The following is a 14,398-nucleotide window of genomic DNA, read 5'->3' on the forward strand; positions in this document are numbered from 1 at the left end:
CTCATCCTTTCTCCTGCTTCACTGTGTGCAGTTTCCCCTGGAGCCCTGCTGCCCCTTCCAATGGACTGATGCTCAGTGGCGACCTTCAGAACCTTCCCCGGCCCCCACCCTCCCTGGGTTCACCAGCCAAGGGGCCCTGGGCATCGTGCCACCCTGAAGAGGGGTCTCGCCTCTGTGTGAAGTGAGCCCTGGACTGGAGTTGGGAAAGGTTGTGAGCCAAAATGAATGTTCTCAGAGGTGCTGCCAGCCAGGGAAGAGAGAACCAAGCCTAGGGGGCAGCCTCTGGAATATGGAAGATGGTAACAGCAGAATTAGCTAGCCATGGTCGAGGCCTCCCTGGTCCTTACAAACTGCATGACTCAGAAGCTCTGGGAGGGAAACCTGGAATCTGCCCATTTAACACCTGCCAGGTGTTACTGCCAGGTAACCTGAGTGTGGCCCAAGTTTCAAGCTGCTCACCTCAGAGTTCCCTGGACCTGGCCTCTTCCCAGACCTCTGGTTCTGGCTGCGGTCTCAGAGGATCTTCACTGTAAAGCAAGAGGTGTGGGAGTCTGAGAGTGGTTGCTCCTCCTGGAGCTCTCAGTTAGGGACAAGGATTGCAGGATTCTTTCCTACCCCATTGATGGGTTTCCCTAAGTGAGGATTGAGGAGAGAAAGGGAGGGCACCGGCTGCTCCTGCCTCAGTGTTCTCACCAGGTCAAGGACAACTTTCAGGGACTGTGTGCGGGCTGTCCTCTGCAGGGCTCCTGCAGGATCCTGCACTGTGTCACCTCTAGAAGGGATGAAATTAAGTTTTCTCCTCATCTCTCCAACCTCAGTCCTTTGCCCTGAGCAACTTCCTGGGAACTTTGAATTTTAGGAAATTTGATTCAATTTACTTCCCAACGTACTTAATGAGACTGTAATGTACATGCCCAGCACTGTGCTAGGGTATGTGGGAGAGATTATCTAGGAGAAGGAAGTCCTGCTCCCAGCCCTCCTATAAATACTTGAAATTCGAAGGCTTACCTGCAGGAAGTAGCAAACACCACAAGACAGTAAATGGCAAAACTCAAAACTCATTGTCACAGGCAACATAGCAGAGCTGAGGAATACAGAAGAGAAAAACCTCTATGGGCTAGGGACAGGGCTCAGAGAAGGCACTAGGGAACAGGTGGGCAGAGGGGCTGGGACTCTGAACCTTGATTAGAACAGCTCTAGTTTTTACCAGCTTCATGTATTGGGCAAAAGACACCTATAAAAAGGGATTCTGCTACATAAAAAATAGGAAGCCACTGTAGGAAAGGAAAAGGGGAAGGGGGGTGGTCTCAGCCCTTGGAATTGTTGGCACCCAGTGAAAAGCTGGAGGAGTCCCCTTCCCTTGACCACACATACCAACCCCTGAGCTTTACTCCTCACTCTAAGGCAGGCTGCAGCTGGGGAGACCTGGGCAGCTCTCATCATGTTGTCAAGTTTACTTTGAGCCTCGTCTCCCATCAAAGCTGTGGCTGAGGCTGAAGCTAAGGCATTTGGAGGTTACAGGGAATTAAGTTTTGTTCAATGAATGGAGCAAAGATACAGGAAGCAGATACAGGTCTTTCAAAGAGCCCTAAGCATACCAGCCACTATTGGTGCCTCTTGTCTTTGCATTGGTTATGGCCTTGACAATTTACATATAAATTTGATTTTCATCTGCAGAATCCAGTTTTCCCAGTGAATTTCTATGCTGTGGTGTAATGTGGAAAATGAATTGGGAAAGGCAGAGGAGATACAGAGGGCCTAGTTAGAGACATTTCAACAGTTCAGGGGAGATATGGTGAGGGTTGGTTCAGGGCGGCACCTTGGGTCTGGGCTGATCCCTGTGTTTCAAGTCAACATATTAGTAGAAAAAACAGAAGGTCTTCTCTGCCTCTGATTTATTCATCACATACAGTAATGGTCATACATCCAATGACCGTTTGGAACCAATGTGGACTGACTTGTTGTTTTGCTCTGTTATTGACAGTAATGGTGACAATTTATGCATTGCTGGGGGTAAGTGTAGATGGTGTGATAGCTACTTTGGGGCCTCTATTCTCTTCTCAGGATCCTGATGAGCTAAGGTTTTTCTCTCTCCTTGTTCCTAGGTAATAAGTATGAAGTCAAGGTGTACACTGGTGATATAATTGGTGCAGGGACAGATGCTGATGTCTTCATCAATATTTTTGGAGAGTATGGAGACACAGGTAATGGGTTGGAATTCTTTTTTTCGCAAGCCAAGCCCAGGACTGTTTTGTAGTTGGGATTCTTCCCACAATCCTGGCAGAGGAAGGCAGCTTGAGCTCCCCTTTGGGCTCCTCTATTGAGCATCTCTCTTCTTGTGATGTGGCTTGGAATGACGTGTCCTGGGCAGCAGGGTGTTCAGTTTGTGTTATAAAGTTTATGTGTGTGATGGGTTTTCTGATTACAGTACGGCTGGTTTGTGGGTTGATTGCAATTGTCCTGCATCTCAGACCATGGACACTCCCAAGCTTCACATCTCTAGGAAACTCATTCTCGCTTACTCTATCCTCCTAAGCTCCATGCCCATCTTGAATTATACTTTGGGATGTTGCTGGCTGTGGCCTGATTCAATGCAGTGGTTTGGGGCAGAACAGAATGAGGCTGGGAAAAGAATTTGAGTTGGCCTCACAGGGAAAGCAAGAACTGAGAACTCAGACACAGCTGTAGGTGTTGAGAGGAAGTTCAGGTCAGAAGAATGAGACAGGTGGTTCTCTTCTGCTTCTGCCAATTTAGCAGAATTACATAGGAGTTGGAAAAGCTACAAAGACATGTGAATTTTGTAACAATATACTAAAGAATTCAAAATGCATTGCTGAGCTTATGAGGAAAAAATAAAGAGAAATCTCCAGGTGCCAGTGCTGGAATTGAAGAGGGAATTCAAAACCAAAGTGTTAACTATGAATAGATGTGGTGGCTCCTGGAAGGAGAGAGCTTTCATGCTCAACAGTCTAGAGGATGAGCTTTCATACCCATGTGGGGTCAGGAAATGAGACCTTGGCCCTGCATGAGTCAAGAGATTTGAAATTAAAACTGAATATAAAGCCAGAAACCCTGATGGTTCAGAGGAGCATCTTTAGTGAAAAAATAGACCAGGAAAAAATTTGCTCATCAGTACAGTAAACGTTTCTTGGCAAGAGCTCTAAATTCAAAAAAAAAAAAAAATGCTGAGAAATTGATACCTTAGGCCTGCACTGCATGTGGGCTTGAGGTCTGATTTTACACTACAAGTGTGATTTGGGAGCCCCTCTCCCTCAAGTACAGAAAATTGGTTTCCTGCCATTAATACCTTTCATATTTGGCAAAAGCATTTGCAAGACTGCCTGAAATTTCCACAGATAAAATACTGAAGATGTGTTCACTTTCCAAAACTACAAAACACTCAAGTATATAATTCATCATAACTAGGCATTAATCAACACAACACACAATAAGATTAAATCCTCAAGAATTTCAGATAATTAGATATATTGTGGTGAAACTAAAGGCAAAGGGAAATATTTTTAAAGGAAGCAAATTTGGCAGATTACTTTCTATAAAAACAATAATTAGATTGATAGAAAATTCCTATCAGCAACCTATGTAGGTCCTAAGTACGTGGAATAGTATCTTCACTATTCTAAGCAATGATATATATCATCCTATAATTCTATATCAGCTAGGTTATCATTCCAGAGTGAGGGCTACGTTAGCAAATTTCCATGCAAACAAAGATAAATAGAGTTTACCATTCATATGCTTAAACAACCACTAAAGGATATACTTCAAGAAAAAGGAAATTGTATGCAGAAGAAAGGAATGAGATACAAGAAACAAAGGTGAGCAAAAATGGATAACTATGTAATGAATCTAAGCAAGCATTGACTATACAAAACAATAATGATGACTAACATCAGTGCATGAGGAAATGTGAACCCCAAACAATTAAAATCAATAAAATTTGAGAAGGAAAGTGGATGATGAGAGTTAAAACATAGCAAGGGTCTTGGCCCTTGCTGATCTCTCCATTCCCAGGAGAGTAGGGATAATGATTAACTGTAGATTTTAATAAGTATGCATATCAAAATTGTAAAAGTAATCACCCAAAAACAGAAATGTATAATTTGAAAACCAAAGGAAGAAATAAAAGGGAATAAATAATCAATCCAATACAAGGAAGGAAATGAAGAAAGGGAAGCAAAGAAAAAACATGGCTAATAGCAAAAAGTAAAACAAATGTATTAATAAATAGAACAAAGTCATCATTTAAAAGATGGATATTCTGTTAGATGAAAATTCTAAAATCCAGCTTAAATACAGTATATGATACAGAAAGTCTGAGAATAAATGGGATGAAATAAAATATACCAGGAAAACATTAACAAACAGCAAAGATTCTGGCACAGCTATATTAATATCTGTCAAATGAAACCTTAAGGCAAACAACTTTGTTTAAATAAAAATATATTAGACAATGACAAAAGGAATAATGACAAAAAGAATGATACAATAATTTTGAACTTGTGTAAATTTAAGGACATATGCCCAAAATATGTGAAGCAAAAATTAACAAAATTCTTGGAGGAATTTGGCAAATACAGAATCATACTGGGAGATTTTAATACAATACTCTCAATAATGGATAGGCCAAATGCATACAAATTTAGTATGAGTGGAAAAGATTTTAACTACACAGTTAATAAGCTTGATCTAAAGGCAGTATATAGATTACTGCATCTAACTGGTAGAGAATACACATTCTTATCAAGCATATAATGACCATATACAAAATCACAAAGCAAGCCTTAACTTAAATGAATTAATAGTATAGAGACAACATTCTTTGACCATAAGGCAATAAAATTAGAAGAAATATCCACATCTCACCCAATTTAAAAATTAAAAAGCATATTTCTAAGTAATTAAATAATAAATTATAATGTGAATAATCTGATAGCACATGTTGTATCAACATCACACTACCACCACCACCACCACCACCACCACCACCCAGAACAGAATTTATTCGCAGAAACTAGAGGAGACAGTAGCAATAGCAACTATGCAGGTCCCTGTTACCCATCACATACTGGGTCATTTCAGGAGGATCTTGCAGGGCAAGACTGCAGACCTGGGAGAGAGACATTGGCGGTTGGGCTGTGAGGCCTAAGTTACATTATTGGAGAAAGCTAGCCTCTTTCCTGGGGCTGGGGTCTCGTAGCAATATGACATGGGAGAATCTTGGCCTTTGGTCCTCTTCTGCAACATTATCTTTTATGCTTGAGGGAACATGAGGGTCTCCTCTAGCATAGTAAAGAGGCTGGGGTCCAAGCCTTATGATTGCCACTATATGATGTAGCCTGATCTTTCATCTGAGCATCCTAAAAAGATTATCTTAAGAACATGCTGTAGCCAATTTCCAAGGAGATCTGTAATCATTAAAGAAATTAGAGCAGCAATTAAAATTCACTCAAGACATCAGACCAAGAAGATTGTTCAGGCAAAATCTACCAAATATTTAAGAAATTATGAATCTCCATCTTATATAAACTGTTTCAAAGAACAGGGAAAGATGTACTGTGTCCTAGTTTATTTTATGATTTTTGATACCAAAATCAGGCTGATAAATTAACAAAAAGAAATGTACAGATTAGTCTTATTTATGAATAAAGACCTAAAAATCTTAAATAAAATATTAGTACACCAAATTCCTTTTTTTTTTTTAGAACCCAAGGGATTTTTTTTTTTTATTATACTTTGAGTTCTAAGGTACATGTGCATAATGTGCAGGTTTGTTACATATGTATACTTGTGCCATGTTGGTGTGCTGCAGCCATCAACTCATCAGCACCCATCAACTCGTCATTTACATCAGGTATAACTCCCAGTGCAATCCCTCCCCTCTCCCTCCTCCCCATGATAGGCCCCGGTGTGTGATGTTCCCCTTCCCGAGTCCAAGTGATCTCATTGTTCAGTTCCCACCTATGAGTGAGAACATGCGGTGTTTGGTTTTCTGTTCTTGTGATACTTTGCTAAGAATGATGGTTTCCAGCTGCATCCATGTCCCTACAAAGGACACAAACTCATCCTTTTTTATGGCTGCATAGTATTCCATGGTGTATATGTAGCACACCAAATTCTTAAACAAATATATAGATATATGACAAATAATTTCTACTCTGTAAGGTTTATTCCAGGGATTTAATGATAATTTAACAATAGTCAACCTATTTATATAATTTATCATAGTAACAGATTAAAGAGAAAGAATTATCTTGATAGATGCAGGGAAATTTACATTATTTACTTTATAAAAACCCATAGAAAACTAGAAATAGATTTTTTTGAAAAATATGAGGATATCTACCAAAATATGCACAAATATGCTTAATTTTAAAAACTTAAAAGAACTCTTTTTAAAGCCAGGAACAAAAGAAATAGTCCAGCTACTCATTATTTCTATTCTTCATAGTACTAGAGGTCCTAGGGCCAGAAAAAAAGGGCAAGTAAAAGAAATAAAAGCTATAATGGTTGAAAATGAAATAACAAACTTTCACTTTTGTAAAAAATAATGATCATCTACAAAATCCATGAGAATTTATAAACCATTAGAACCAATGAAAGAGAAAGTTATTAAAGTTGCTGAATATAAGATTACTATACAAAAATTAATAAAAATAAGCAATGCAAATATTTAATTTAAAAATACATTATTTACATTAGCAATTACAAGCTACCTAAGAATACATATTAAAAAGAGCCTTTTGGGAAAACCACAAATTTTTATTGAAGGATATACAAGAATATGTAAATAAATTGAGAAATATGTTCAAGGATGAGAAAAGACTCAAATTCATTAGGATGCCAAATTTTCCCAGGTTGTTTTATAAATGCAATGCAATTTCAGTCAAAATCTTAAAAGGCAATACCCCACTGCTTACACTGCTACTAAAATTCATGTAGGGCTAAGCCATAAAGAGCTAAATATTATCAAGACAATTTTGAATAATGAAAATAATGCTAACAATATTAATAATGGGAATATTTGCCCTGCCAGATATTAAGACATTTTAGGTCTCTAAAAAGTAAAACAGTGTGCTTTTGCTAGATGGATAAACAAAATAGAGCAATGAAACGGAAGAGGCTAGAAGCACACATAGAGTTGGCATTATAAATCAGAAGGAAAAGATGAAATGTTCAATTACTGGTGTTTGAACAATTGTCTAACCATATGAAAAATGATAAAATTAAATTCCTGCCTTTTACCATGCATAAAATAACTTATAGATGGGCTAAAGACTTAAATGTGAAAAAGCAAAAATATAAAATTGTTTAGAAGAAACTCTTAAAAACTCTTTTAAATCTCAATTTAGAGATGGGATTTCATAAACAATTCATTAAAAGCCCAAGCAGCAAAGGAAAATATTGATAAATTGAGGTCTATTAAAACAAGAAAAATGTATGATGAACATAGGCAAACAAGACAAGAGAAAAATGGAATAAAAGATATAAACAGAAAAATTACAGAAGAGCAAAGCCTAAATGGCCAAAATATATTCATGAACATATTCTCAATCTCCCCAAATAAATAGGGGAATGCAAATTAAAACCACAACAAGATACTATTGGGTACACACTGAATAAAAATTTTAAAAAATATATGTTAATAATAATTGTGGGGAATAGGAATCTTCATACACTACTGGTGGTAATTAATGTGGTACAACCATTTTTGGAGGTAAATTTTGCAACATCTAATAAACTGAAGATGAGCACACCTTCAGGTCCAGAAACTGGAGGTGTCTATTCAGAGCTGCTCTTACAAATGTGCAGTAGGAGATGGGTACAGAAGAGTCCATTTCAGTGCTGTTTGCAATAGTAAAAAATTAGAAGTAACCTAAATGTCCATCAGGAGAAGAATGCATAGACAACAGCATTTCCTTCATTCAATGACTATTATATAGCAGTCAGATGAATAAACTAAAGTTATGACAATCATCAAGGTACTCTCAAAAGGATAACATTAACTGAGAAAAAGCAAGTAGCATAAGGGTATATGACAATGATAACAGGAACAATAGCAACCACCTCAGCAGCAATGGTAATACAATAGTGACTACCACACTTCAGGAGCCATCCTAAGTGCTGTTTGTGTATTAACTGAGCCAATCTCACAGCAAAATCCTGTGAGGGAGGCACTGTTATTATCTCCATACATTCATCCATTATACTGTTATTATCTCCATGCATTCATCCGTTGTACAGATGAATAATTTGAGGTAAAGAAGTGTATACTATGATACTATTTATGTAAAATTCTAAAACATGCATAAATAGTATATCTTCTTTATAGATACATATGCAAACAAAAATTCTTGGGAATGATATATACCAAGTTGAAGATAATATTTATTTTGGGAAAGGAGTAGAAGGGAAGAGATAGACAGTGAGGCCTTAGACATATCTCTCGTGTTTTAAATCCTTAAGAAATGAGAAAGGTCTGGAGAAAACTGGACAAAATGTTAATATCTGTTATCTCTCTTAAATCTGGATGGTGGGTACATGAATGTCTTATATTATTTTATGTATGTTTTGTCACAATTTAAAATAAAAAAATTGAAAAGAAAAAACACAGGACGGTTTAAGCAAAAACTGGTGCCTACGTAAGACTTGTAGATACACAATAATGGAAAGTTGCAGAGCAGAAAGAACAAGTTAAAATTTGAGTCCTAACTATGTGCTTATAACCTGTGTGACTTTTGGCAAGTTATTTAACTTCTCTAAGTCTCTGCTTCTTCATCTGCAAGACAGAGTTAATAATATCTCCTTCTTGAATTGTGGTGAGGAATAAATGAAAGTAAAAACCAAAACTATGTTAAACAACCAGCAGCATCTGATAGTATTAATACTTACCAGCACTATTTTCCAGAAAAGGAGTCAGATCTAAGGAAATCTGTAGGCTGAATACCAACAGCCCCTTTACCAACTGCCGTGGCTATTGTTCCAATTCAGGACAAGCAACTGGCAAAAGCAAGGCAGGGTCCTAGATCTAGAGATGGGGGTACAAATCGGTTTAGTAGGATCGGGACTCCAGAGTAAGGGAGAAATCAAAAGCTCAGTTATAGGACCTGGGCACAAGCCACACATGAAGCAAACGTCTGCCTTGTTCAGAGACTGGAGGGATGTAAGGAGCCCTTAGATCTCAGGAGGAAGTTGCCCTTGTTGACTTTGGAAGAGCATCTTTCAGTGGGCGGACCATGAAGGCTTGGAAATTCTTTTCTTCTGGTCTTTTTGTAATTTCTTTTGTGTGTCTGCGCATACAGGGGAGCGTAGGCTAGAAAATGAAAAGGACAACTTTGAAAAGGGAGCTGAAGACAGGTTCATCCTGGATGCCCCAGATTTGGGGCAACTGATGAAGATCAATGTTGGCCACAACAATAAGGGGGGATCTGCAGGTTGGTTCCTGTCCAAGGTGAGTTCAGCTGCTTCTCTGTGGTCCCTGTGGCCTTGGAAGGGGGGCTTCTTGTTCTTCAGAGGGTTGTATCTCAGCCCCAACTTCCCTCTCTAGGTCCATCTGCATTCACTCTTCTACCTAAGCCAGATGGCCAGTCATTCTGTCCTCCTTATGGTCTCTAAGACTTCACCCATGTTATCATCTTCATACGAAGCCCAGTAATTTCTTTCTTTCTTTCTCTCTCTCTCTTTTTTTTTTTTTTAGGGTACATGTGCACAATGTGCAGGTTTGTTACATAGGTATACTAGGTATACGTGTGCCATGTTGGTTTGCTGCACCCATCAACTCGTCATTTACATTAGGTATTTCTCCTAATGCTATCCCTTCCCCAACACCCCACCCCCTGACAAGCCCTGGTGTGTGATGTTCCCCTCCCTGTGTCCAAGTGATCTCATTGTTCAATTCCCACCTATGAGTGAGAACATGTGGTGTTTGGTTTTCCGTCTTTGTGATAGTTTGCTGAGAATGACAGTCTCCAGCTTCATACATGTCCATGCAAAAGACATGAACTCATCCTTTTCTATAGGAAGCCCAGTACTTTCATCTGAACCTAGCCAGGGCCTATTCATTGGAACTTCTGGCTACATTTCACTGGCCAAATATGTATCAGGTGGACACCCTAGCGGCAGTGAAAACTGGGAAATCAGGTGGTTAGCTTTCAGCCTGTAGAATAGAAGTGGACTAGGAAGAAGGTGATTGGAAAGGGTGTTGAGTGAGCATCCTAGTGATAGCCACACTTCTTTTCATAATTAGTCTGAAAGTTCCTTGAGGCACCTCCCTAGCTCTTGGCATGGGACTGGGCATTGAATCAACAAAGGAGGAAATGCCCAAATTCCTTTGGAAAGGAAGGGCTTGCCTGATCCTAAGAGCAGCAAACCTGGTACTGAACAGGGTACCAGGAGACTAAGTGGAACTGCTGCTTGGATTGGAGAAGAAATAGGGCGGGAGTCCAGAATCCAAATAGCAGATACACCAGTGTGTTTTCAAGTGGTTTTCTATTTAGCTGGGCAAAGTGGGGAGAGGAGGCCTGTACATTTTATGACCTCAGCCAGGGTGGGCCACAGAACAGGTACCTTGAAGTCCACTTCCTTCATTCTGAAAAGGAAGACAGTAGAGTGAAAACACAAGCTTTAGTGGATGCAGCTTTGAAGGGTGAACAGTTTCACCCTCTTGAACTCAGGTTCCTTCTTGGTCACATGGGTGCATTGTGCTCTCAGGAAAGTTTTCCAAGGAGGCAGGTTCACATGCCAAGATGTGCTTCTTTGTTTCTTTGTTGCCTTCAGTCTCAAAGGGCAGCTTGGCAAGGTGTGAAATCTATGGGTGAAAATACTTTTTTTCCTTTAAAACTTTGTGGATTCTATTCCATTAAATTCTGAAATTTGATATTGAGGCCAAGTAGACTTTCGTTTCTTTCTGGGTAACCTAATTTTTTTTTCCTGCCAGATGCTTGCAGATGTTTTTCTTTATATTAATTCAAAAGTCTTGCCAGACAGCATCCAGGAGTGGGGCCTATGTTAGCCCTTCCTTCCTTCCTTCCTTCCTTCCTTCCTTCTTTCCTTCCTTCCTTCCTTCCTTCCTTCCTTCCTTCCTTCCTTCCTTCCTTCCTTCCTTCCTTCCTTCCTCCCTCCCTTCTTTCCTTCCTTCCTTCTTTCCTTCCTTCCTTCCTTCCTCCCATGTTTGTTTTTAATTTCTCTGGAACACAGTATGTGTTTTCTATCTGATGGGCAGGCTATTTGTTATTCATTTATTATTTATAATTAATTTATTTATAGGTCAGAAAAGAGATTTCTTATTGTATGTTAGATTCTTGCTTGGGTGGCATTTGTTCTGGTCTCTTCCGCAGGACAGCCAATTGCCTGCCTATTGGATTTCCATTCTCTATCTTTCAAAACTGGCATCTTCCCCTTTACTCCCCTTTACTGCTGTCATCTCTACTTTTTTTCATTCCTTGAGAACTTGTCAAATTCCCACCACATCATTGATTTGCTGTTCCACACTGAGTTCCACTTCTTTCTCCTGTCAATGTGTATTTCAATTCTGAATGTATTTCTTTTAATTATTTTTTTCTTACAAAATGAATACATGTCCATCATAAAACATTTAGGGAATACAAATAAACAACAAAAAAACCACTCATAATTTTACCACCCAAACATAACCAGTTAATATTTTGATGAATATCCTCTAGCCATTTTTCTATTAATAGATATATTAATATATATATCACTTTTTAAAATATAGGGTCATAATGAATACAATATTTTACAAACTTGTTTTCATTTTTAAATATAGCATGCATATGTCCCCATGTTATTTAAATATAATAACCTGGTTATTTTACAATATAATTTTACAATATATATATATATTTTTTGAGATGGAGTGTTGCTTTGTCACTGAGACTGGAGTGCAGTGGTGCAATCTCGGCTTACTGCAATCTCTGCCTCCCAGGTTCAAGCAATTCTCCTGCCTCAGCTCCCAAGTAGCTGGGATTACAGGTGCCCACCACTATGCATGGCTAATTTTTGTAGTTTTAGTAGAGACAGGGTTTCACCATGTTGACCAGGCTGGTCTCAAACTCCTGACCTTAAGTGATATGCCCGCCTCAACCTCTGAAAGTGCTAGGTTTACAGGTGTGAGCCACTGCGCCTGGCTACAATGTAATTTTTAATGACTGAAATAAGTGTTTTAGATCTACCATGACTTACTGAATCAGTCTCCTTTTGTCAAATGTTTCTATTTTTTCCTCAAAATTATTGTATAATTATGCTATATACTGTATATTATGTAATATATAAAATGTATATTATGCTGTACAGGTTGAATATATCTTATTGTAAATGCTTGGGACCAGAAGTGTTTCAGATTTCAGGTCTTTTTGAATTTGGAATATTTGCATATACATAACGAGATATCTTGGGATGGGACCCAAGTCTAAACATGAAATCCATTTGTTTCATATACACCTTATGCAAATAGCCTGAAGGTAATTCAACATAATATTTGTTAATACTTTGTTACATGAAGCAGAGTTCTGACTGTGTTTGGACTGTGACCCCTCATATAAGGTCTGGTGTGGAATTTTCCACTTTTGGTGTGTTGTCAGCACTCAAAAACTTTTGGACTTTGGAGCATTTTGGATTTCGGGTTTCAGATTAGGGATGTTCAACCTGTGTGTATATATATACAGTATACTATTATACTATAAATAGTGCTGTGACAAACATTCTTGCCTTATCTTTATGTAAATCTATGATTATTTCTTACAGTAAATTCTCAGGAGTTGGTGAAAGAACAGGCAGAATTTTGAGAACTTTGAACTATTTGCTGCTGTATAGTTTTATTTTTCTTGATTCCCTTTCTTAGTTATTTTCTAATCTCATCTGATTGCCTTTTTATGGTAGTCTCATCTGTCTTTAAAGATATTTACTCCTATTTCATAAAGACTAAATCTTCTTATATTCTCTTAAGCACATTAGTTGAATGGTGTGAGTTCTTTTGGTGTGTCCCATATTAGGTTCTTTCCAGAGTTCTGCCCTTCCTCTGATTCTTTGGAATGATCTCTGTCTTTGATTCAAGAATTTGCAAGGCCTTAAGTTGGTGTATTCCCTTTACCCAACCTCAGATGAGGTGGGTCTTGTTCAGACTTGGTATCTGACAATAGTCAAGCTGCCCCTGAAACATAGGGCATGCTTATTAAATCTCCCATCTTCCTACTCCTCCTCTCCTCTTCTTCCTCCCACTTCTATTTTCATTCTTGGCTCCAGTTGGGTAATAACCAAACTCCCATCTCACATCCAGGGTTGATTGGAGGCTCTTAGTCCAATTCTTAGATCCTGGATGGTACTGTCCTGGTATAGCTCTGCCCTGATGTGTTGATCTTTTCTTTTCTTATTCCTATTGCCTGAGTCTTTGATAAAAGTTGGTTGCATTTTATGCAAGAGATGCATTCCTAAAAATCAATCAATCAATCAATCTATCTATCTATCTATCTACCTACCTACCTACCTACCTACCTACCTACCTACCTACCTATCTATTCTTTTGAGATGGAGTCTCATTCTGTCGCCCTGACTGGAGTGCAGTGGCATGATCTTGGCTCACTGCAAGCTCTGCCTCCTGGGTTTGCACCATTCGCCTGCCTCAGCCTCCCGAGTAGCTGGGACTACAGGTGCCCGCCACCATGCCTGGCTAATTTTTTTGTATTTTTAGCAGAAACGGGGTTTCACCGTGTTAGCCAGGATGGTCTTGATCTCCTGACCTCATGATCCGCCCGCCCCAACCTTCAGCCTGTGAGGATAGTGATGATTTTGTCATAGTTTGTAAATCCAGACTTCCAGTTCTTGTGACCAGTCTCACAGTTCACATGCTGCCAAATTGTTTGCTTCAATTTAAAAAATGACCTGCAGCAGTGGAGGGAGCACTGTCTCAGTAATTCAAGTCAGAAGGTAATTGCCAGTCATTCCTGTGTGATTCTAGGCTTTACCAGGTATCCTGGACACAGTTGTGTCCTTATGATAAGTTTTCCTTGGGCCATGAAGCTGATACTGGTATATTCTTAAAGTAGACTCAAGTGATTGGAAGATTGGATTAGATCTCCAGGTGCACCCTCAACGGCGCTTATCTACATCCCTGTCCCCGCTTCTCCTTCCCAGATTGTCATTGAAGATATTGGGAACAAAAGAAAATATGACTTCCCCCTTAACCGCTGGCTGGCCTTGGACGAAGACGATGGCAAAATCCAAAGGGATATCTTAGTGGGCGGAGCTGAGACCACAGGTAGATTTGAAGAAAGGGGAGGCTCTTTTAGGTATTTTACTTTCTGCCTAAGGATTGGTGTTGGCATCTGTGGGGCTGGAGGCCTGTGATCAAACAGGAGCCAGCTGG

The 14,398-nt window shown here is 39.1% G+C and overlaps 2 protein-coding genes across 2 annotated transcripts in view; both read left to right on the top strand.

The window, feature by feature from the left end:
• LOXHD1 (lipoxygenase homology PLAT domains 1) overlaps positions 1 to 14,398 on the top strand; it is a 183,419-nt gene that overhangs the window by 37,248 nt on the left and 131,773 nt on the right. Inside the window, exons 5-7 of the mRNA XM_050767982.1 lie at positions 2,106 to 2,204; positions 9,321 to 9,469; positions 14,167 to 14,290. Coding sequence (XP_050623939.1) covers positions 2,106 to 2,204; positions 9,321 to 9,469; positions 14,167 to 14,290 — 372 coding nt within the window. The remainder of the gene's footprint in view (positions 1 to 2,105; positions 2,205 to 9,320; positions 9,470 to 14,166; positions 14,291 to 14,398) is intronic.
• Positions 1 to 14,398, top strand: part of ATP5F1A (ATP synthase F1 subunit alpha) — a 541,488-nt gene that overhangs the window by 3,107 nt on the left and 523,983 nt on the right. The window lies entirely within an intron of this gene.

This window comes from Macaca thibetana, chromosome 18 (genome assembly GCF_024542745.1).
Source record: "Macaca thibetana thibetana isolate TM-01 chromosome 18, ASM2454274v1, whole genome shotgun sequence".
NCBI lineage: Eukaryota > Metazoa > Chordata > Mammalia > Primates > Cercopithecidae > Macaca > Macaca thibetana.